The following is a 24,081-nucleotide window of genomic DNA, read 5'->3' as shown; positions in this document are numbered from 1 at the left end:
TGAAGGAAATCAGCTACACTTCTCAGATATGCTTCTTGCCTTTTACAGGCCAGGAAGAAACGCCAAGATTTACGCTAGCTGAGACGTCCAGGGAGCACAGGACCCAAAGAGAAGAGAATGACAGCAAGAGAACCCAGCTGGGGAGTCCAAATGGTTCCCCTCAACAACTCTTTGGAAAGCAGGACAGACTGAGCGAAAGAGCCCCGGCTCTCTCCGCGGTCAAACTGAAGAAAGGACCCCCAGGACACGTCAGGGAGGATGCGGGCAGAGAGCTGTGGTCCTGGCATGGGCGGACCACAGAGAAAGTCAAGAGCAAGGATCCAGGCAGGAACTCACGGGAAGTGACCATTTAATTAAGGACAGTCTGCCTACATTCACGCAAAGTCAGCCATGTCGAACAAAGCTGATTTATTGAGGAAATAACAAGGAGACGGATGGGGTTAAGTCATGGGCAGGAGGAAGGCTTTTGATACAGTGCCGAAGGCTGAGTCTGGGTGGGGAAGGAGCGAGTGTGCCCTCGCAGTGTGGCCGGAAGGGGGACAGCCCAGGACACAGACCGCCATCCATGCAGAGGGGTCCTGAGCGACTCTCTGAAAGCAAGGGTTGTGCCCATGGCATCCTGGCAAGTTCGTCTGGCCTTGACTGGATGGTGGGCACAGCCTTCTGCTGCCCAGCCGGGCTCGGGCCAGGCTCCCCTGAGGTGGCAGATCCCTTAAACTGCACTGAGGAAGGGTCTGGATGAAGCCACAGCAGAAGGGATCAGAACCCGGCAGGGAATGGTGTCGGCCGACGGCGCAAAGCAGGCAGGTGGCTGGCTGAGCCATAACCGTCCCAGCCAGCAGGAGACTTATAAACTCCCAATGCCATGAGAAGAGCCCATTGTCTTCACATCCCTCTGGGGTCCAGGTGTCCTGGGGGAGGGGGAGAGGAGGGGCTCGGCCAGCTGCTCAGGTGGCCACCAGGTATAGAAGTGGGTCCCCTGGAGTGCTCCCGCCTCACCGGGCTCAGAAATCAAGTCACTTACCACATCGTCCCGGTCTTCCCACTCCACCTCAGAGAGGTCAACGCTACTGTAGTTAGGTTTCCTTCGCTTTTTCCCTTCTTCGTACTGGCAGCAAGAGAAGATAAAGAAAAAGAAAAAAAAAGAAAAGAAAAAAAAATTTCCATGAATCATCGGCCAGGACAGCCTGTACCTCCCCAAGCCCTGGTTCTTGGTTGGGGACAGAGTGAAGAGACACTGGAGAGCACCCAGCGGGGTACAATCCGACGGACTGTAAAAGCAGCAAAGCCCAGGCCAGTTGGCCCGAGCTGGGGAGGATAACGAGCTGATGTTCCTGGATGTGAATTTACCTACTGGACTTGTTGCCTCCGAATCCACCAGAAGCAAAGCGAAGATTTCCCCTGCCTGGATGGCACCTTTGTGGAATAGGGGAGCTCCTCCTCTGCCCCGAAGTTTTAAAAGCCATCCCTCTGTGACCCAGGAAAGGGCTTTTCACAGTTTACCAAATATGTCGTGCTATCCCTTTGTCCCCCACCCCCCAATCCAGTCTCAAACCCATGCCATACCCTTCGGCAAGGAAACAAAAAGCACTGGTCTCCGCAGTTGGGCTCAACATCCTGGTGACATTTTGTAGACACACGGAGCCTACTACTTGCTATCACACAGGCCGCAGCAGGACTGAACTGAGTACGGCCTCTGTGCCCAGAGTGGATGTGGGTGCTGGGAGTCACTGCCAGATTTAAGGGCCATGAGGGCATTTCTCTAGAAAAGCTCCTAAGTGTCTTAAGAACTGGGAGAGTGGTTTTTCTTTTTTCACCCTAAATCACTGGTGTTAGTCACCCCACAAGACTACCATTTTATCCACGGGACAGGTGTATGTTTGGACGTTCCTGTGTCTCAGGGCCTTTAATGCTGGTGGTTGGGATGTTTATAATGTAGGAAAGTCTGCCCTCTACTGCGGGCTGAAGATAAGCAGCCCCTTTTAAGTTCATAAGCTACAGCCAATGGCATATTGGAAAAAATACCTACGTATGTACAGTTTTTTTCTTTTTCGGTCCCTAAGTTGGTCGTCTTTGGATTGAATTGGTAAGATTTGAGAAGGGACAGTGTCATTGTGTTTTCAGACCCCCAAAGCACAGGTTACTATTTTGGACGCTGCTTGGCTGCTGTGGACACAGGTGCTAAAGGCACATTGTTGTGAAGGAGAAGGTCACTGCCGAGATGCTGAACCACACAGATCTGAATGGGCCTCCAGTAGGACCAAGGGGACAGAGGCCAGACAGGGTAGATCTTGGCCACTGTGGGGCCAAACAGAGTCTAGTGGTTTTCCCGCCCTTTTATTCTTCTTGTCAAGTGCATTTCGGGAGACCTGGGACGCCTCTGGAGTGTGCCCACTCCACCCCGCCCCCACCCAGGAAGGCTGCACTGGGGACAGTGGGCTCGGGTCACCTGGGTCAGCCACCTGGCCACTCCCTTCTCTCAGGTTTTCCAACTCACAGATGTTCAAGGTCAGTTTTAGGACATCGGATCCATCGCAGACAAAGAGGAGGGGAAGTGGCTGCCTCAGAGGCCGCCGTAAATGACAGCAGATTTGCAGTTGGATCCCGTTATGGAAACTTTGTGTGTTCATGGAAGCTCCAGCCCTTGCGAGAGCCAGGCGGGGGCTGAGTGGAAGGAACAGAAGGAGGCGAGTGGAGCTGTCACCCATGTCTCACAGGGAGGAGGTGCGATGGGGAAGGGGCCACAGGATGCTAAAAGACTTGCCACATCCCTTCAAGAAGGCAGAGTCAGATGCTCTCGGACCTCTGTTAACTGCCTAACAGCCTCCAAGCTCCATTTTGGTAAGAGCCTTCCTGAGAGCTGCTAGTTGCCCCCAGAAGCCCACACACCCCAGCTTCTGGGCATTAAAGGCAGAGCTTTCGTGGGTGGCACAATGCTAGGTCTAAAATGGTTTTTGTTGTTGTTCGATTTTGTTTTGTTTTGTTTTGTTTTGTTTTGTTTTTTGGTGAGAAGTACTTCCTTTGGTTATTTCAAAATGCTCCTTTATTAATTTATTCAAATACATTTATCAGATACCTAGAAAAGACCCAGTACTATAAATAAAGCCAATGAAGCAGTCTGTCTTTCTTCTCCAAGGACCTGCTTGTAGGTTATCACCCTTAATTTTGCCTTTTCAAGGTCAGTTTATTGCCCACCACGCATACAGGAAAAGAGGCGGTCACAAGCTAAATAATGGGTAAAAGGACACTTTAGATAAGATCCCACAGCCAGCGTGGGGCAGGACATACCCCACCCATCACCAGCCCCTGACCCAAGTTTCATGGCTGAAGCTCACGTTATTTCAAACACTCCTAAAGAAATTTAAAAAGACTCCCGAGGTCCCAAGCACCCAATGTTCCCTTAGCCTCAGAAAATGTCCATTTGTCTTTATGAGAGTAGATTTGCCACTTAGTGGGCCTGTGATCCTGAGCAGGGCGCCAAGTTCCTCCACGGTCCCCTTTTCTTAGTTGCAAAATAGGAAAAGCAAGAGTACCTCCCGGGCAATGGTAGGTTGAGAGATTAACTAGATACTGTATGCAAATGGACAAAGCCATTCCTGGCACAGAATCAAGACTTAATAGATAGCTAGCATGACTCCTGAGAGCCGTGAGCTTGCTGGCCAAGACACAGGCTCATCGTTTACAGTTGGCTAACAGGTCATTTCCTTAAAATGCAGGTGACCCATTCAGTGATTCACAGAAGCCACATCTCTTATGCACGGAGACTTGTGGACTATAGTTCAGCTGGGACTCGAGACTGTCCCAGCAGAAAAACTCATACCTGTGCTACAAAGCCCCAAGTCCTTTCAGATGGTACTTGGCAATTCTGTAATCCACAGATCTGTAAGTGAACCCTTGACTTCTGACCACTCTTGGATGTCCTTCTTCATTTCTTTTCTTATAACTATGGAAGGAATTCAGTACTTTGCACTTTTGATATTCAGGAAACCTGGAGGTGAAGAGGCATTCACAGTGGGCTGGTCCACAAGCCAGTGAGTCTAAGTAATTTCATTTCACGGAAGGAAACAGGCATGGCTGGGGATACCTGTTCTAGAACGCCATTGTGGGAATGGCCCTCTACAATGTCTGCTTAACCGGGTTTGGGAGACCAGTCTAAAACGCTTCCCATGGGGGTCTTTATTAATGGGTGAGCTCCTTCAGAATGCAAGCAGTAATGTAGCAGAGTGATTATTTTGAATGAGAGAAGGAAAAATCAGTGGCTTGTTGCATAAAATAAGACAGGCTGAGGGTGATGAGTACACTCCAGCATAATGACCTGAGGTCCACCTTTATCTTCTCTCCCATTAGGAGAGCGTATGGGAAGGCTAGAGATGAGACCTCCACAAGGAAGACACTTGAGCTGTGCATGGCCTCCAGCTGTGGAGGAGTGCACATCTGCTAGAACCATTAAGGTGGTAGGATGTGAACTTGAGCTCCTCTTAACTATCTCTGCTTCTGCTTGGAGAGAGCCTTCCTGAGAATGAAGCCAGCGCAGAGCAAGCAGAGAAAAAAATAGGAGAGAGTCCTGAAAACATGGTGTGTGTGCCTGGATCAAGCTGCACCTGAAAGCTTTATGCCCTTGGATGTTTCAGGTACCAAATATACGCTCTCCACATTACCTCTTTTCCTTCTTAAAGTTTATTTATTTATTTATTTTTTTAAGCTGGCTCGGGTTTTAAGCATAAGGAACTTTAGAGTTCTAACTTGGATATATTTAATGCCTTTAACATTTTCCCTTGTAAATGAACCACTTTTAAAGTACATTTTAAGTGAAGTGTTCCTGACAGTGTTTTAGGAGCATGTGACCTGAAAAATATCTATCTCACTGTCACTGTAGATAGACTACTGTGTTTGAGTATGGCTGATCCCCTCTCTCGACTCTCCCCACGAGAGAAGAGATGTGAGGCCACAGAGTAAGAGTGACAGAAACAGAAGTAAACCTCAGCCTCCTGGGCCAGCTCTCCCCTGTCCCTCCGGATTTAGCTTCTGACACATCCTGGATCCACCAGCTCCACTCCCTCTCTCCCTGCGTGAGGATCTCGTTACTGGGGCTGAGGCATCGGATATGGCATTTGTTAGTGTATCTATAAACTGTAACTTCCTTTGAAAATGTGATTAACGAATTGCGAACGGTTTCCAAAGGTTTATAAACAGATACTTTGAGAGCCATGGGTAGGTTTGTAGTTTTTGGTGCCTGTTTTATGAAAAAAATATGTGGGGGAGAATTTAATAAGGAAAGATATTCTGTGCTATGAAATACTTTGAGGTGGGGTTTCAAATAAAGGCCAGATGTGGTGAACACACAAACCAGCCTGTGGCCCGGGAGGACGGGACAGGATGGGCACCCATCTGAGGGGCCAGCTGGAGCCATGGGGGGGGGGGGCACGCCTTCCGCGCCTGAACCCGCCAGGTGGTGTTTCCCGGATTCCGTGAGTGTGCTCGCTGGGGTTACCTACAGACCGACTTCCGGAAGCACAACAGGATGGGCTAAGGTGATGGTCACGTTCATGTTCATTTGAAAAAACCAAAAACGCCTTTGCTTTCCCTGAGCGTTTTTTGGAAGGGCCAGAGAAAATCATCTACATACAGCCGTACAGCCTCCGTGAGACGCATATTGTGTATGCTAATAATTGATAAATTGTACGTGCCGCTCCATGCTGCCAACAGGAAGGAAGGAGATGGGGCTGGGAGGCCCACAACTGGAGAGGAAGAGAACTTGCCCAGAGCTAATGCCATCTGGCGCAGGGGTGTGGCCAAGGGCGGGGAGCCAGCCACTGTCTGGGCAGATGTTCTCTCCCCAGGCCGGCAAGGCCCTCGGCTGGTGAACACCTTTGCCACTGACTGAAGTAGTCCTTTCAGGAGAAGGAAAGGAGGCACATCTTCTCTCCTCTGCGCACAAGACAGCATGGCCTAATGGCTCCTGGGCACCTCATTCCTTCCCTCCTGCCTCCATCCAGTCCCTTATTTTCTCCTATACTCACCTACATCCCCCCCCCCCCAAATACACTTATCAGGCACTGAGCCAGGCCTGGGGAAGCCTCAGCAAAGCATGGAGAAGCCGTCTGAGCAGGGTCGTCTCCTGCACTCAGGGTGTAGGTCATGACCCACTGCTTGCCCATCAGGGCGGTTGGAAGAGCAGGTAGCAGCCTGGATCTCTGAATCACACACGGGCTGCATGTTCCGTGGCGGGCGTGCATTTCTCTGAGCCCCCTGCTGCTCGTCTGCAGGGTGGGGTAATAGCATTCAGCTCACAGGGCTGGCGTGGGAAGCAAATGGGCACAAATGTGGCACCGCACAGGGTATGTTCTAACAAACAGTCTCGAGAAACACTCACTAGTCCAACACCAGTAAATGCTAACGTCATTACCCATTCAGGGATGTGGCAGCCCCTGCCTCCACCCAGTGCCAAAGCTCATGGGATACAATGTTTCTTTACAGTGTGGCTGTTTAATCATATTTCTAGACTTTGAAAGTGGCAGTTCAACCTGGTGTTGCAGTCCATTCTCAAGGTCAAAGGGAAGGGTCGCAAACAGGATGTGGCCCCAAGGCCATGTGGCCAGTTAGGCCTGAGACAGGGCTATAGCTTTGTCCCCTAGAGCTTGCAAGTCAAGTTCTCTGGCTGTCATGCAAGATCCAGCCTCAGAGGGGGTGGCCCCAGTCAGCGGAGACTCAGTAGAAGCAGAGTATCAGACACTGCTCTCCCAGCGAGAGTCCACGTTTAGTTTAAGTTTTTGCTGTTTTTTAAGTACCCACCACCCCGATCCCCGATTTTCCATGTAAAAACTGCTCACTGTAGAAAATTTGGAAAATACCAAAAAGGGCAAGAATGGAAAACAAAATATTGCCCTTGCTATCATAAAACGGATAACAAGGGCATCGCCACCCACTATTCGGCTAGCTGGCCCAAAGGTAAGTCCTTGGAAGCAGTTACTGCTTCCAGCTCTCTAAGTTCATTGTTTCTCCCACAAGGAATTTATAAAATGTAGCAACCAATCTGTTCTGCTTTCCAAGTGACTGCCTTTAGCAAAAAAAAAAAAAAAAGAGAGAGAGAGAGAGAGACAGTTTTCTGCCAGCCAGCTTCTCCCGTCCCTCCTATCATTGCTCAGGAAGAGTGAATGCTCTCCTTCCAGGCACGGTGCTAAACGCAGCGTGTACCTCCTTGGAGGGTTGATCGCCCCCACATACAGGCAAATGCGGAGTCCAGGGATGCAGACCATGTGGCGGCGGCACAGCTGATTGACGTTAGGACTGAGAGATTCAACCCCACCTCTGCTCGGTAGCTGAGCCTTGGGTCCTCACCACCGTCCGCACTGCCTCCCTGGAGGGGGTCTCAGCTCCGATGGCGACCACCCACAGCGCCGCACACAGCCGGCATGGTAAGCGGGTGCAGAACCATGGCCGAAGCCCACGCAAGAGTCAGTTTCAGATTGAGAACAAGTAAGGACTCACTGAAGGCATACACAGAGCTGGCATCGGGCCACATATACAGGACAGGTAACGCCAGGCCCATTAGCCAGTATCTGACTCAGAGTCTCAGACAAGCCTGGTAGCATCCGAGGGCACCGTGGTAGCTGGGATCTCCATCAGAATGGTGCTGGCCCTCTAGTGGTGTGCCGCAATGGGGCTCAGACCCTGCTAAGTAAGCTAGATGACAGGATGGCAGGGACAAGCACCGCGATGTCCCGATTAGTCTGTATATGGAGATAAAATCCTTCCTGCGCATGGGAAGATGAGAAGCCCAGATACGCAGGAGGGAAGCCCGGTGGGTGTGTCCCAAAGCAGCCGGAAGGTGGGAGAAACACAACTGGGCATGTCCAGACAACAAGGCTTTTCCTTTTTCCACCAGGTACCGTGCTCTTACTAATTAATGTTTTTAAGCGTCTCAAAGATGAAAAGTTCCCCGTGCTCTCTTAGTGTGATTACCAAATCCTTTTGATAGTTGTAAAACTCAAACAGCTTTGGTATTTTTTTAAAAAACAGCAATTAACAGGCTGCTTTGAAAACCCAAATGACCTTTATCTTCATCGGTGTCCTCCAAGTCGCCATGAGTCACCCACACGGTGTGTGGGGAGGAAGCGGCCCAGCTCTGCCAGCGGTTTTGACCTTCAGTGTGGCTTCTCCATGGTGGCTGGGCTGAAATTCCCATTCCCAGGAAGCCGGTCTGTCTTGTCATAGCTGGCGAGTCATAAAAATGAAAATCAGGCTGAGCGGCGGGGGCGGGAGGAGTTTTTGTGCCAGCAACAGGCCTGGGAAGCAGGGAAGCTGACCCGGAAAAGGGAGTGCAGGACCTGAGTCAGGGGAAGGGCCCATTTGGGGGGGTGGGTATAGCAGCCTGTAGCAGAGAAGGCAGAACCCGAATGCCACTAGCAAAGGAAAGACACCTGTGGGTGCTTGGAAGGCAGCCCCTCTGATAGGTTGGAACACTTTGGACAAAACCCACACTATGGCTTTCTGGGCAAAGCTTAGATGCAGATCAGCCTTCAAAATGAATTTCAGGGGCGTCTGTCTGGCTCAACTTTTCAGTGTCTGACTTGATTTCAGTTCAGGTCATGATCTCAGGGTCATGAGATGGAGCCCTGAGTGGGGCTTGTGCTGGGTGTGGAGTCTGCCTGGGATTCATTCCCTCCCTCTCCCTTTGCCCATCCCGCAAGCCCCCACTGCTTGCTCACCCTCCACTGCTCTAAAAACAAAAAGAAGAAAGAAAGAAAGAAAGAGAAGAAAAGAATGAATTTCAAAGTTCCAAACACAGTTGCACCAGGATCTTAAGCACCCAGTGCCATATCCCAAAGCTGCTTTCATACAAAGGTTGGAGATACCTAAGTCATTAGGAAATAACATCTAGGATAACAAGAGGACCTCTATAAGTTGAAAGTATGTGACATTTGCCAAGGCAAGTTTTCTGCGCACTTACAGAACTTTAGTTGGCATTATTCCCTCGAGCAAGAGACCCTTGGGAATTGAAATGTGTCAGGCTATTTTGAACATGCACTATAATTGGGCACCACAAGGAGACTCCCAATTTTGGAACTGCCAAGACAATGAATTTTCTTATTCACTCAGGTGAGATCAGAAAAGCACATCACCCGACAGTGCGATGAGACAACGTTTCCTCTCCAGGGGTGCTGTAGCTGAGCGTCCACACAGACCGAGCTCTCTTCTGGGCGTTGCCTCCTGTGGCCAGCACCTCTCCACGCCTTCCTCACCTACCACCCACCCCGTTCCCAGTGCCTCTCCTGGCTCAGCTCCTGGGAGAAGTCTCCAGTCTTACTGGTTCCCCTCCGAGGGACGGTGCTCGGAACGGAGAGACCTCTCGCCATGTTCAGGTTTCTGTGCTAACTGGCATTTCGGCAGGAAGAGGGTAATGAATTTGCAAGTGAAGGAAAGAGAGAGAGGAAGGAAAGAGGGAAAGGAATCCCTTCTTCCAAGCCAGCTATCACTCCCCCAGACTCTGGTTTATGCCTGTGATGGGATCAACCTATATCAGAAAGCTGAGCCTTCCTCAAACCTATATGAATGTGTGTGTGTGTGTCTCTGTGTGTGAGCACACGCATGCACGTGATTTTATCTAGCGGAATGCTTGGCATGATGTCTTCATTTTGTTTCTCTTTTTCTGCTTAAAGTTTTCAAGATATTTGTGAAGGAAGAGAAGACATAAAGAGATCAATCCTCCTCTATACCCACATCTTCCAAGGATGTTTCTCGGAACCTTTGCTGGAGTCTATCTCCCGTCTCCCCTGGGGTGGCCCTTGCTCTGCACCTTCCCAAGGACACACAGTATTGTAGCATCAATATGCCTACGATCATCTTTCCCACCCACCAGCTCTCTGCCCTGGCCACATCTTGACCACCAAACTGAGTAGGCTCTCATCTGTCCCTGCTCTGTCCAGCCCACTGGACTGGTGACCCAGCAAAATATTTAGGTTTGATTCTTTTTTTTTTTTTTTTTGCAGGTGATTCTGAAATACACTGCTCTATCTTAAAAAAAAAAAAAATTCTGGATGCATGCTGGTCTGAATATGCCCAAAAGACTTCTGATGTTGCCCATGACTCATAGGAAAACCAAAGATCCCCTGCAAGGCTGACTCAGTCCTCTGAGTCTTACGTTTGTCTGTGATCATAAAGATGTTGGGCAGAGGCTGGAGAGGCGAATAGTCAGAGAAAGAGGCCAGTGGGCCAGGCAAGGCAACCAGGGCTTATCAAAACACCATGTTCATTGCTTTTATCTTCAATGTGTATCTTGAAATTGAGTCATATCTCTCCATTCTTCTCGCTACCAACTTAGTTTCAGCTACCACAATATCCTCGCTCCCCACGACGAGGGTGAGCATCTCCTAAGGCCCCCTGCATGTTCTGTGCCCCTGCCATCCACTGTTCAGGGTCCAGCCAAGGGGGTTCTTCTGCAACCAAAACCACCACTTGGCTTGGAATCTTCACAGCCCTGCTCCCCGTGCCCTCTAGGATGATGTCCAGTGTTCCAGAATGCCACAGTCCTCATCAGGACTCTGCCTCTGCCTATGGCTCGGACCTCCCTCTCACCACTTCCCCAACTCCCTCTGTACTGCTCTCCAGCTAGATCCAGCCACAGCTGCTAACAATGTTATCACCACCCTTGCCTTCAGGCCCCGCCTCCCTCCCCCACTCCAACTGTTCCCAGCACTCTTCACCCCGGCTCAAAGTCCAGTGTCTCCCAGGACCCAGAGGAGGGTCGTCTGTTGCCCAGTGCGGAGTTGGTTCAGGTCCTTCCTGTGCTCTCCTAAGCCTCCTGCGGTCTCTCCATCTCCACACCCAACACGGCATACTGCAAGTTTGTTGCTTACTTGCCTATGTCCCCAAGAGGTCCCAAGATCTTCCAGAAAGAGGCTGCTTCTCCTTTGGCATCAAACCTGCCAGTGCCAGGAGAGTACCTGGCAGATCACGAATCGTTAAATAGTCGAATGAGTAAACAGAGTAAGCGAACACATTGGGACCTATATTCATTTCATGAGGACGTGTATAACACACATTACGTGCCTGGCCAGTTCCAGACCTTACGGGAACATGAGCTCATTTTATCCTCAGAACAATCCCCTCCAGAGGCCCTATTTTTGCATTCATTTTTCAGCACAGGAAACTGAGGTCAGGGAGGTTGAGTGACTTGTCCAAGGTCACACAGCTGACCAGGGAGGCTGAAGCAGAGACTGACCCTAGCCTCAGAGACTGCTCTGGCTCATGGACTGACATATCCTGGTGGCCCTGAGGCTGCCCTCAGTGGACAGGTGCTTGCCTGTGATGGGTCCTACGAGGGCACAGGAAGGGATGGCCACGAGGTGACCTGGGATCACAGTCAGCCACCTCCCTGCCATTCCACACTGAGCAGAGGTGAACCTCGATGATTACACCCTCAAAAGTCTCTTTCCACTAACTGTACAGGAAGGTACTGTTTATATTTGTATCTGAGCCTGGATGAAGCAGGCTCCATTTCCCGACACGGGCGTTCCAGTCATAGGACCCCCAATCCTGCTACAATAGTAGGAGTCCGGGAATTCCGTTCACCTGTCCCAGTTCCCCCCAAACCCTCTTGCCGGAATGTAGCTAGAAACTGAGATGCCCCAGGAGAGGCTTTCTAGGAGAAGCAAGCAGGCATTTGGGTCCTTGGGCTTTTGATTCAATTTGGGGTGTGTGTGTGGTGTGGTGTGTCTTCCTTCTAGATGATGCTCTAGACTTGCCTCTGGCAAAGTGCAACCACAGGGCTGCCTAGGGTAAATGGTGTGCTTTTGTCAGACTTTGGTTTTGTAGTCATTGGGTCCAATAGAGAGCAGCCACTGTGGCTATGATAAGTATCTCCCTGACTTGCTCCTCAGGGGGGTCTTCTGTCCTTCCGAAGAGAGACACACCCAAAATGTAAGTGTAAATGGGATCCTGGAGCCTCCTGGGTAGAGGCCGGCAGGTCAGCCAGTCATTTGGGATTTCTGACCCTGGCCCTCTGCGTGAGTGCTGCTCCCTGAGAAATCCCCAGCCACAGCCCAGAGAAATGCCAGCTGCTGGGTGGCCTTCTACCGGGCCATCACCTCTAGGAGGGGCTCAGTGGCACAAGAACAGGGGAAGACCCCATCCCGAGGAGAAAGGGGCAGGGAGGCAGAGGAGGACTTGCAGCCAAGGCCCATCTGGCTGAGTCAAACTACTTTCTTGTCTCCATACTCCGAGCATATCAGGGCTCCCCTCTGCCCTGCAAACACCCACAGAGAATGCAGAAGTGGCACCTGGGGAGCCCGTTCAGAAATACACGTGCCCACTGCGTGGTTTTAAAAGTCAACCGAGGATCGGAACGGTTCAGGCACCCTCTCAGCAAAGTGCAGTGGTCAGCCCGGCAGCGTGGTGGGCATAATTAAATTAAGGTGCCCAAGAGCCCCTGGTGTCACCCTTTCTACTTGCATTCTTTGGGTCTTATCATTTAGGATTATGTAAAAATGACAGCTGCTTATAATTATTTGGAGGTTGGATTGCAATAATTAAAACCATCTGCCTTTATCTTACCGCTACCAAACTTAACCCCGAGAGGTTGGGTCTACTGAACTTCAAAGAGAGAAGCAAGAAATAAAAGAAAAACTCCGCACATTACTAACAAATTTCTCGTGATTCATTTAAATGTATAACCAGTTATTCCAACAGCCTTCAAACCTTTAATTATCTTTTAAATATATATAATTTGGGACTGCTAATTAGATAGCAATTTAATGCCCTCATGGGGATTCAGATGCACTATCTTTCTAAAATGTAAACTCCGAGAGGAATAATCATCGGCATTCAAATGATTGAATTCTTCAGTTATTCAAATGAGTGTGGGCATTTTCACTGTTGGAATCATCTGAATAGTCTGCTGTCAGCCCCAGCTGTAGGGTTTGCAGGGCTCCTCAAGCAAGCAGGGGTAAGGCTCGGCTTTCTCCCTGTCCAAGACCAGCCCCTGGAGAGAAACCAGCCGGGCTCCTGGGGAAAGCCTAGCAACACTCGCACAGCTCAGTTAAGTCTCCTCTGAGACACAGATGGTTCTGTTTTCCTATTTTAAGGAGGAGCAAACTTTCCTGGAATTTACAGTTATGAAAGCTTTAAGGCTTGCTTTGCAGGCCTTCTCCATGCTGGTCTGCCCGCTATTGTCGGGGCAGTTAACATTTTAATTAACAACTCCCTCCCTGCGACAGGCTGCTGCAGATGGAGGAGGTGAGGGCTTCCACTTCCTGTGTATTCCTACCCCCGTGGAGATGGTCCTTTAAATCATATAAAGATGTGCATCCCATGCAGAAAAGCAATTGATCAACGGATGACACTGGGCAATGATGGAAGCCAGCTCTCCCATCTCAGACCCTCCATAGGGCCAGGGTTTGCATTCCTGAGCTGGGGCTAGTAGCAAGCAGCTGAGGCTCATTTCCCCCAGGAGGGGAAGGAGGTGCAGACAAATCTATAGGAATTTTTAAGAGATCATTATTCAACACATTGCATGTAATTACATTTTGATGAGCTTTTTATTGCTAATTCATCATCCAAGATGGGACACTCTAGATATGAAATTAATCTAGTAAAACAAAGGTCAGAGTGCGTCCAGTGTAAAGAAAGGCTTTGTCCTCATCACATCTTTTCGCCAAACAATAAAGCAGCAGAGGATGTTATCTCTAAACCAGATTTCCTTAAAACGCCTGCCCTTGATTATTAACGGCACAAAGCCCGTGCTCCCTGGTACTTCTGAGCGCAAATGCGGATTCTCCAAGTAGGCTGGTGTGATGTGCGTTCACGCGCAGGGGTCTGAAAGGAACGGAAAATGTGGCGGATGGCATCACGTTAATGCCAAGGGTGGAGTGGGGGCACACAAAAGTGCATCTGACGCTCTAGGCTACCGCAAATCAGTTTTTGCAGAGAAACACGGGTCCGCTGGGGTTGCGAATTCAGTTTTCCCTCTGAAGCAGCCCCCAGGGACTAGGATTCAAAAGCAAGGTATTCACTTGGGAGGGGTTCCACGGAAATGCCTGTGGGGACATGGCCAAGGGACTCAGACACCAAGGGAGACAGGCGGCCGACACTAGGGGCATCGTCTAGCCCCCTAGCGCTGTGGGTAGCTGCATCGCAGTCCCACCTCAGGGCTCCAGGGGGCGCTGCCAAAGAGGCACCTGGAGATCGCGGGCTTGGGAGGTGGAAGTGCTCGCCAGTCTTCTAATTCCCTGGCACCTCTGGCCTGCTGTGTGCCTCAGAGGAGCGCACTCCAGAAGCTGGGGGAAGTCTTCAGCGGGGTGCTGGCAGCTGCAAGCCAGGCTGGTGTGTGTGGAAAATGGCAGGCACTGAAGGGACAAGGGCAGAGTGTCACATGCTTCCCCAGGCTTCTTCCCCAGTAGGACCCTATCAAAAGAACCTCCAGTCACCTCCCCTGGTGCATTAGAAGTCTGTCCTAGATGTACCAACAGGTTCCAGACACAGGACATCTTGAACATCCCAAGCCTCAGCGTCTTTCTTTGCACTGTTCCTTCAGCCTCAGTGAGTCTCCGAACAGCTTTGCATGGTGATTTCCACCCCCGCCCCAAGGCTGAGCTAAACATGCCATTCCCAGGAAGGGCTCTCCCTGACCATCCAGCGAAGGGAGGGGCCTCTCCCTACATTTTTGTTTTCTCAGATCCTTGTTTCTTTTGGAGAGTTGATCCAAAATGTGTAGTGCTTTTTTATTTGTTTGTTTACTTAGGAGCTTTAAAAAAAAAATCTGCAGGAGATTGTAAACAGGAAATGAAGGGGAATTATGTCTGTCTTGTCTTACGGCCGGATCTTCCAGCATCTGATAGAGCACGTGAGATGTGCCCAGTGAATACATGCCAGGTGAGGGAGGGATTGTGGGCGCGGGGGGGGGGGGGGGGGCAGGCTCACGGCATCAGCAGTGGGAGAAGGAGCTGGTTATGCATCTGGCGTCTGAAGGGCCCTTTGCTGCTCCCAGCTGTGCTGGCCTGGATTGCAGACGGTGACCTCAAGCTTCTAGGCTGCACACCAGCTCCCCGAGGCCTCCTCCAGCCACCCCTTCCATAGCAAGACACCAAGTCTTTTTACAAAGTCTACTTCTGAACGGTATTTCCACCCCGGTGCCTAAGAATACAGCCTGTCATCAGTTTCCTAGATGTGAGCCTTGTCTCCCCACCGACTCACCACTCTCTCTCTTCCGCTGGGTGGTACCTCACCAGGCCATGGATATACACAGGGGAGCAGAACACAATCGGATCCGCATTCAGGTGGCTTGCCCTGCCGTCAGGGGCAGATGCGTCAGGATATTTCTATAATGTAGTGCAGAGGCCAAACTCGAAGTCCTATGCAAGAACCCTGGTTGGATGGGGGAGAAACCTCTCTGGGGAGGGAGGTGGGTGGCGGGTGGAAGGGGTGCAGACTGGGGTCCCTGAGAGCTGGGGTCAGAACCACACCCAGCAGAGGCTCCCAGACTTGGGGATTTCAGGGCTGTATCGGCTAGGCTGCTGGGGTTGTAAGCAACAGGTCTGTGTCTTAATCCCTCGAGCAAAAGGGAAATTTCCTGGAAGGGTGTATGCAAGCTCTCTGCTCCCACTGCTCTGAGAGATAACTACCTACATGAATAATCAAGGCACTAATGGGGCGTCTCTTGCTCTTCCTTCCTTTCCTTCTTCTCTCCTCCTTCCCACTGCTTCCCTGCCGTCCTGCCGTCCTGCCGTCCTGCCGTCCTGCCATCCTGCCTTCTTGCTTTCTTTTTTGGCAGAGTCAGAGCTTAAGAAAAGCAAACCTTCGGTCTACTCTTACCTTTGTATCAATCAGGCCCCCAGCAGGAAGCACATGGCATAGTCACGCTGGCTAATTAAGGAAGGTTTAATAAAGAGGCTATTGTAGCAGGCAGTGTGGGCAGGCTGAGGGAGACGAGAAGAAACGGTGCCCTCTGCTCCCCAGGAGCAGTGGGGCCCTTCCAGCATTCTGCCTGAAGGGACAGAGCCCCCAGAGAGAGAGAGAGAGCTACAGAGACAGCCAGGCTGATGTGGCTTGAGACTGGGTGCAGCCGGTTCCGGGGGCACAGGGCTGAATGTGTACCCCACCCCACCGGCCTTTCTCTCTCTCTTGCAGGGGGAGGGGCCCACTCGCCCAACCCCACCCAGTGCCCAGCGTAGAGGATCCGCTGCTGAGTGCCGTCCGGACCAGTGTGCCGGGGCAGAGAGCAGAGCAGAAGGGGAAAAGTGTCTGCAGGAGCTAAGAGAGGCTCTCCAGCCCCAACGGCACGCTGCCAAAGAACCTTATAACCCTGCTTCCTAATTAAGGACCTCCTTTCAATGGAATGGATTTAACTTTCTGAAAAATGACCAGATGTCATTGTCTATCATCATCCTTTTTTTTTCCCCTTTCCCCAGAAAACGGGCCCAAATTTGCTTTCTGACCAATAGTTTTGGCCAAGGCATTAGCTACTCCCTCTAGGGTGGGCACCAGCCCGCAGGACACTTAAGAAGATAAAACACACACAGATGCTCTCCTGGAGTCTGAGAGTGGACCCGCTAGGTAACCCCATGCCCTTGCTGCCAGTTCCCCCACCTGCTCAACTCCATCTATGTCTTGAGTGCCCAAGCACACGCCCAGCACAGAACGTGGGGACCCGGCAGCTATTTCCAGGACACAGAGTAGCTTCTGGCCACCAGATCCTGGCACACCACGACCTTGCCTCCTCCCGGGGCTCTCAAGGTGAGAACGCTCCCTGCTCGGGGCTGCTCCTGGCACCCAAGTGTCCAGACCAGGGCCGCGCAAACAGTGCCTTCAGCAATTTCCTCCAGAGGAAGGCATGCAAGGCTCTGTCTTCTCCTTTGCCAAATGATGGATTTAAAAAGGAACAGGCTTGCTACACGGGGGTCCCGCAGCCTTGTTTATTTTTTCTCAGAGAACACACTCCTCTGAGCAGATACACTTACTGGGCATCTCTTAATTCTTTCTCTGAAACGAAACGGAATGGATTCAGACCAGGCCTGAGCTGGCGTCACCTGGGTTTCGTTCTGAGAAGGTGCCCCGGCAGGGACATCATCTGCGCGGGGACACGGCACACGGCGGTGCCCGGGCGCCACCTACTGGGGAGTCTTCTTCAGTTCCTCAGCAGCCTGAGAGGAGGGCGAGAGGGAATTCTACCTAGACCGTGAGAGAAAGGTTTGGAAGGGACGTGAAACCCCTGACAGGCTCCTGCATGGTTCTGAGACCAGAGCAAGAAGTCGTGTGTGTGTGGGGGGGGGGGGGGGGGTGGATGGCTCCGTGGGTTAAAGCCTCTGCCTTTGGCTCGGGTCATGATCCCAGGGTCCTGGATGGAGCCCCGCATCGTGCTCTCTGCTCTGCGGGGAGCCTGCTTCCTCCTCCCTCTCTGCCTGCCTCTCTGCCTACTTGTGATCTCTGTCTGTCAAATAAATAAATAAAATCTTTAAAAAAAGTAAAGAAGTCAGGGCTGAGGACAGCCATCCTGAGGAGAGCGTGGGGACTCTCCTGAGCGGGAGGGGTAGGGAGGGATATCCTCTAGGGGATAGGTGGATGCAGTTGGTGTGCATGCCACCTCCTCTGGGAAGCCCTCCTGCATTTCAAGGCACCTTTCCTCAAGAGAGACATTTAACTTAGCATTTAACTGCCACTGTGAGCCTGTAGCTCCTCTTGGCCTTTCTCTTGCTGTCAGAGAACTCTTGCTTTGGGCAGTGAGCTTCTGTAGGGAGAGACACCCTTCTACCTACTTCTACATCCCAATGAGCTAGCCCAGTGCTGGACTCTAGGAGCATCTGATGAACCGTTGCAGGCCGGCGGGAGGGCAGAGGGAGAGGCAGAAAGAGGAGGGACTGGCCAATCATGTGTCATTCAGTTTCTGTACCTGATAGGGCAAGCAGTCAATACACGTTTGATGAGTGAATGTGGGGCACCTGCACTTCTCATGTATTGTGGGAAATTGGTACCCAGACATGTAGTCATCAACATCATTCAAACATCATCAAAATCATTCAACAAATATCTACTGACTCTCTTCTGTGCAGTAGCAAAATCCCAGAAACCCACAAGCGACAGGAGGGGAAAATTTGAACACATCCACATTTCCCAGGGGTGATTAATGATCCAAGGAAACGAGAGCAAGTATGATGGGGGGTGAGAGGGAAGGGGGTGGCTCACAGCCAGGAGTTTGGGTTTCACACTAAATGGCAGACAGGGGCCCTGCCATCTGATTGTCAGATTGCCATCTGACCTGCAGAGTGAATAATGCCAGGGCGGGGGGAGGGGGCGGGGCAAAGCCAGGTGTCCAGAGAGGAGCAGAAAGGGGACTGCAGCCATCTGGGAGACACAGAAGAAGGGTGCCCCTGGCCAGGGTGTAGAGACAGGAGAGGTGGGAGGGCTCTGGGCACATTCTGCAGCCAGATCCAATCGAACATGGCAGCGGGGGGGATGGGGCTGGGCATGGGGATGGGGGTGGCCACGCCCACACCTGTTGACCAAGAAAGAACCCTTCCCATTTGCCCTGAGTGGGTGTGGATGAGGGGAAGAAACGAAGGACCATGAACCGAGGTGTCTCCAGAGCAGGATGACCAAAGTAATAAAACCATGAAATGGGGTGGGGGGGAGCCGGCCCCTGCATAACCCAAAGATCTACCCAGATGTGATGAAGATCGCATCTCAGCCCCACATCAACAGTTCTGGTGATGATACAAAGGCTCTTCACGTGGTCCACTGCTTCAGCTAAGTCAGTCGGATCTGGACAAGGAGTCTACCAGTGCCCCCAACTTCTAAGTTCCTATTTAAACGGTGTTTGATATGTACAGTCTCCCTTGCATTTAACATACATTTACATGCGCTGATGGGAATGTCCACTTAATTCCACAGGAGAGGAATCCAGCATAAGAATGTATTTATCAGCACGGCCACGTGTTAACTCACATGTTCTATGATCTTCTGCGACAGCCCATCTAGAACCCATGGGCACTAGCAGAAGAACAAAGACAAATGACCCTCCCAGAGGTCCACAAGAACAAAGTGGCAGAATGAGTGGGACAGTCAAGGAGTGCCCCACGGGAAAGGCTGGTGAGGTCAGACAGAACACAGGCTGTGGACAGCCAGGGGCTGGCAAGGCAACGCTGCAACCCAGAGGGCCTGGAAAGAGTCTGTCATCGGTGGGAAGACGGCACACGTACTGCACCCCTGGGGCTCCTGCAAGAGTGGACGTGAGTTTGGTAGAACCATAGACATGGCTGGGGGGTCTGAGTATTCTGATTTTAGAAAACCCAACAGCTCGGGCTCCCTCTAGGCGGCTAAGGCTTCCCACCTGCTGGCCGGGGCCATGCAGCTTGGTGGGGGAAGGCTGCGTGGCTTAGGAGTGAACTCACATGGCTGAATCCGCCAGAGCCGCTTGACTAAAGCCAGGAGCCCATCTGCTCCGGCCGTTGACCTTCTGCTCCTGAATTCCGAACAACTCCCAGCTTCCACCCCGCAGCCTGTGAGGGTGGGACAGAGGCCACAAGGGAGGGACTAACTAACCACCCACCACTTGCACGGACTACCAGGATGGAATGGCAACAGGAGCCGCTGCTGGTGGTGGAGTTGGTTCCAGCCCACTTTAAGGAAAGGGTCCAAAATGTCTTGATCACACTCTTGACCTGCGCTGTCCTATCTGCTAGCATCGAGCCACCTGTGGCTCTGGAACACCTGAAATGTGGCTAGGTCTAAATGAGATGTGAAAGCATGAAAGACACCCGATTTCAAAGGTTAGTGAAGAAAATAATGGAAAATAGTGCATGAGTAATTTTTTATTGGTTTTATGTTGAAACTGTGATTCTGGATATATGGGGTAGCCAAAATATATTCTTAAACTGCATTCCACCTGTTTCTCTTTTGCTTTTTTTCCGATGTGGCCACCAGAAAATTCTAAATGACAGAGCAGCTCATGTTGGTGGCTGACGTTATATCTTTACTGGATGGTGCTAGTCTAGACAGATCCTAACTGCCGTCGTCCAGTGAGGACCCTGTTGTTCACCCATGTGGCTGCAGAGACCGGGCCTCACTCTGCCTCCTACCTCCTGAAGATTACCAGCCAGCGGAGCTGAACTCAGCGCATGGCACTTGCTCTGGGTTAGGGCTCCTGGTTCTGAAACTTCCTAGTCACCTTATCCCTTTATCCCTTTATCACTGGGGGATAGCTGCCTTCCCCACAGACATCTGTACCTCCTCGGCCTGGCATGCACATCGGTTTACAGTCTGACTGCAGAATGCCTTCTCCACACACCTTCTGCCCAGGCCTGAACGCACAGGCGCCCTTCCTTTGAGCCTCCGGGCCCTTGCACAGCACCGACTGCTAGGTTTCCTATTATATTAGTTAATAATTGAAAGTTTTCACGCATGCAGAACAGCTAGCACCACGCCTGTCATAGCAGTAGTCATCAACGGATGTAAGAGCACGCTAAAAGTAACAACAGGATTAACAAACACATAGAAATGCACCCTCCCTAGTAATGTCTACAGTTCCATATGCACCCAAAGTGCAAAATCTTATCCATCCGTTTTTTTTATTATTATTTTTAAGATTTTATTTATTTATTTGACAGACAGAGATCACAAGTAGGCAGAGAGGCAGGCAGAGAGAGAGGGGGAAGCAGGCTCCCTGCAGAGCAGAGAGCAGGACACAGGGCTTGATCCCAGGACCCTGGGATCATGACCTGAGCTGACGGCAGAGGCTTAACCCATTGAGCCACCCAGGCGCCCCTTATCCATCCTTTTAGATGTTGAGTTCTTTGAGGCCGGGCACATCTCTGCAACCATCTCGAGCACTTTGCTGGGTCTAAAACTCAGTGGGCGCCCCGCAAACACGGAAGGAATGAATGGAGTTTTCTCTCCTTCATCCCCACCTCCCGTCTCATCCACCCACAGCACCCAGCAGCTGATGCGACTGGCAAATTTTCGTCCAGAATAGAAAACCTCCAGCATCCTTCCCCATCTCCCCCGCTTGCAGATGCAGAGCAAGCAGCTTTTGGCAGATGTCAATGCGGTCTCCGTGGAAATGAGTCCTGCCCCAGGCTTCTCGGTGGAGCCCTGCCTGTGTTGTGGCTCCCGGGAAGGAGACTGATTTGTGTTCTTTTGGTGGTTTGACCAGGTCCACATTCCGGGCCTCCTTGGGGAAGGAAATCAACTCAGATGACCTTCCCTTCTAAGAAGCAGGGGCAGATGGATCACTACGCTTCCAACAAAAATCAGATCATGCTAACGGGGGCGCCTTCCCAGTTTTATTTCCCTCAATGCCCTATTGGGCAAGAGAAAAAGAGATACAGTCAGGGCTCCATATTTTAAGAAAAAATAAAACCCATAGATATTTGGAAGACATGGGGGAAAATAAAGTATGAGAAAATGAAATCTAACAGTAACTATACTCTGAAATATTTTTAACCTGAATGCTCGCAAGTGGTATGGGTCCAGAAGAGAACTTCCAGATGTCTAAGAACTACCCGAACAGCATTCCTCAAGGCCTAATTTGAGTCCCTCTTGCTGTGATGTTGCCCTACTCCCCCACTCCCCAACTCCGAGGACTGGCGATGTGTCCCCCAGGCCAGCACGGGACCCAGCATACCTGGACCCAGGTAAAGGTGTGCTGCGTGAACGCCAGTCTTCCAGAAGTCACAAGGTGCTAGCAAGGATAGAGAGGTCGAGAGGCACTTGGAGAAAGACTATGGAGAGCCCGACTATCAACAGAAAAGTATTATTTTAGCAGTTTTGCCAATGAAACCAAAGCAAGTCTGCTGAGTGAGAGTGCCTGTGTCTGAGTTGAGTTGTTTTTGGAGACGCCTTGTGATTCACACCCAAGTCACCCAAGATTAAAGAAAATACTGGATAAAATCAAGCCAAACATGAAGTTCAAGGGAAAGATTTTATTGGACAAATTAGAAAAATATTGGTATTGTGCTTCAGAGAAACCCACTTCAGAGAAACAGCCCCAGTGGTGGAGGGAGAGGGAATCGGAGTTATCCGATGCGATCGTGCACCCTTGCCCCGTCCTGCCCAGAACCCCACACTCATCCCCACTGTGCAACTCTGGCACACCTGGCCAGAACCACGGGGAACGTCCATTGATCATCAGGACTCGATGATACAGCTGGGTGTGGGAGAGGCGAGTCGGGCTGGAAGGAGGGTCCCCTGCCCCCAGGGAGTCAGGGAGCACGGCTGGCTGTCCCTGGAGGTGCAGGAGGGGCCTGGGCAGGGGAGACTGATGTCCGGAGCAGATACCAGGTTTCCAGGGCAAGCCCACAAGTTACGTTTTCCAGAAGGACCATAAATGAGTGGAAATGAACAGTGGCTTTGGAGGGCCCCTTGTTCGGCTCATCTCCTGAGTCCCTGCTGAGTGCAGAGGGAGCTGGTGCTTAGGGGGAAGGAGAGGGACAAACATCCTGCCCTTGTTGTCGAGGTAAGCAAAACTGAGATGAACTAACACTCGTGCACGTCAGCGCCAGAAGTGGTCCATCCACGTGGACGGATGCGTAGCTACCATTTTTATCACTATTACCTATCACTCTCCTGTTACCACAATTCCTTCTCTCACTTTTACTGATAGTTTAAAAACAGACAAACAGCAACAACGAACTTCAGTTTCCTCACATGGCACGGCTGCCAGAGAACCTCTTGTAGAGTTGTCATCTACCTGTCTTCCAGACCCCAGGTGGCCTAGAAAACCGACACCTTGTGTGTGTGTGTGTGTGTGTACAATCCCTCACCAATGTTTATCATGGGAATCAAAGCAACCGAATCATTAAAAAAAATCCTTTGGATCCTCCTAAGCTGCCACCACCACCACATTCTCCAACCTTTATAGAAGCTGAGCACAGATAGACAGAGCCAACAAAACAGAAACAGGAGGCGGAGATAACCCCCTCGGGCCCCATGACGTCCTGGGGCCTGCTTTGTCACACAAGGCTTTTTGCATGCATGACCCCATTTACTCTGACACAAAGCTATGGTCTCTGCATGAGGGCCACGGCAGCATGCAAGAGTACATGAAGCTCAGAGAGGCTACCTTACCCCAGGTCTCACAGCTAGGACGTGGCAGGATGAGAGTCAAGGGCCAGTTGTGTGTTGCCGAAACTGAGTTCCTCCCACTTCGCCACTGTCTTTTGCCCAAGAGGAAAACATGGGACTCAAGGCAGAGTCCACACCACTTACGGACCACACTCAGGTGGATGCGTTCACATAACCCTCAACAGCTGGCATCACGCCAAGTAAGTATCTCACGAAGTCAGGGTCATAGATAGATAAACGGCCCGGTCATTCCTTATGTTTTTTTTTGTTTTGTTTTGTTTTTTTTTAAGATTTATTTTATATTTTAGAGAGAGAGAGAGCATGTGCATGAGAGAGTGAGGGAGGAGCTGAGGGAGAGGATCCTCAAGCAGAGTCCCCACCGAGCCTGGAGCCTGATGTGGGGTTACATCTCACGACCCATGAGATCATCACCTGAGCAGAAACCGAGAGTCGGAGGCTCAACTGACTGAGCCCCCCCCGGGGCGGAACCTGTATGTTCTTACCATGGATCCGCTGCAAAATGATACATCTGGTTTGGATTTGCACAGGTGAGATGCTGGGGCCCTGGCCTGGGCCGTCCCATTTATGGGAACTTGACCGCGGCCATCACTTCTGGTGAAACCATCCATAACTGTATGAAGAACAGAAAGGACTTGTATTCGTGAGCACTTGTGCTGTCATGGGATGGTGGGTTCTCGTTGCTTGTCCTGCTTTTCTAGAAGCCTTCCATCCGCCCTCTCAGTGGCCACATCTCTGGAAAATGCATCGAATGGACTATTTGCAAACAAGCCATCTGCTGCATGACCAGGACACGTAACAGACCCGGAAGGCACTGTCAGTCCGCTGTGCAGAGAGGAGCTACTCATGTCCACTGCTGCAGAGAAAAGTTACCTTGGTGACTTCCGATGCCTGGTTCCATTTCATTCCCTTTTAAAAAGCTGATAAATAGGAAGGAAATTCATAGGAAGGATCCAGGCTTGATTGTTCTACTGACTCTGATCCATTCCAACTTGGAATGAATAAGCACTAGGA

The 24,081-nt window shown here is 51.0% G+C and overlaps 1 protein-coding gene across 1 annotated transcript in view; it reads right to left on the bottom strand.

Annotated features, from left to right (window-relative positions):
• CACNA2D3 (calcium voltage-gated channel auxiliary subunit alpha2delta 3) overlaps positions 1-24,081 on the bottom strand; it is an 858,873-nt gene that overhangs the window by 188,200 nt on the left and 646,592 nt on the right. Inside the window, exon 18 of the mRNA XM_059389977.1 lies at positions 1,025-1,108. Coding sequence (XP_059245960.1) covers positions 1,025-1,108 — 84 coding nt within the window. The remainder of the gene's footprint in view (positions 1-1,024; positions 1,109-24,081) is intronic.

This window comes from Mustela nigripes, chromosome 2 (genome assembly GCF_022355385.1).
Source record: "Mustela nigripes isolate SB6536 chromosome 2, MUSNIG.SB6536, whole genome shotgun sequence".
Lineage (NCBI taxonomy): Eukaryota > Metazoa > Chordata > Mammalia > Carnivora > Mustelidae > Mustela > Mustela nigripes.
This window is presented reverse-complemented; position numbering and strand designations above follow the sequence as displayed.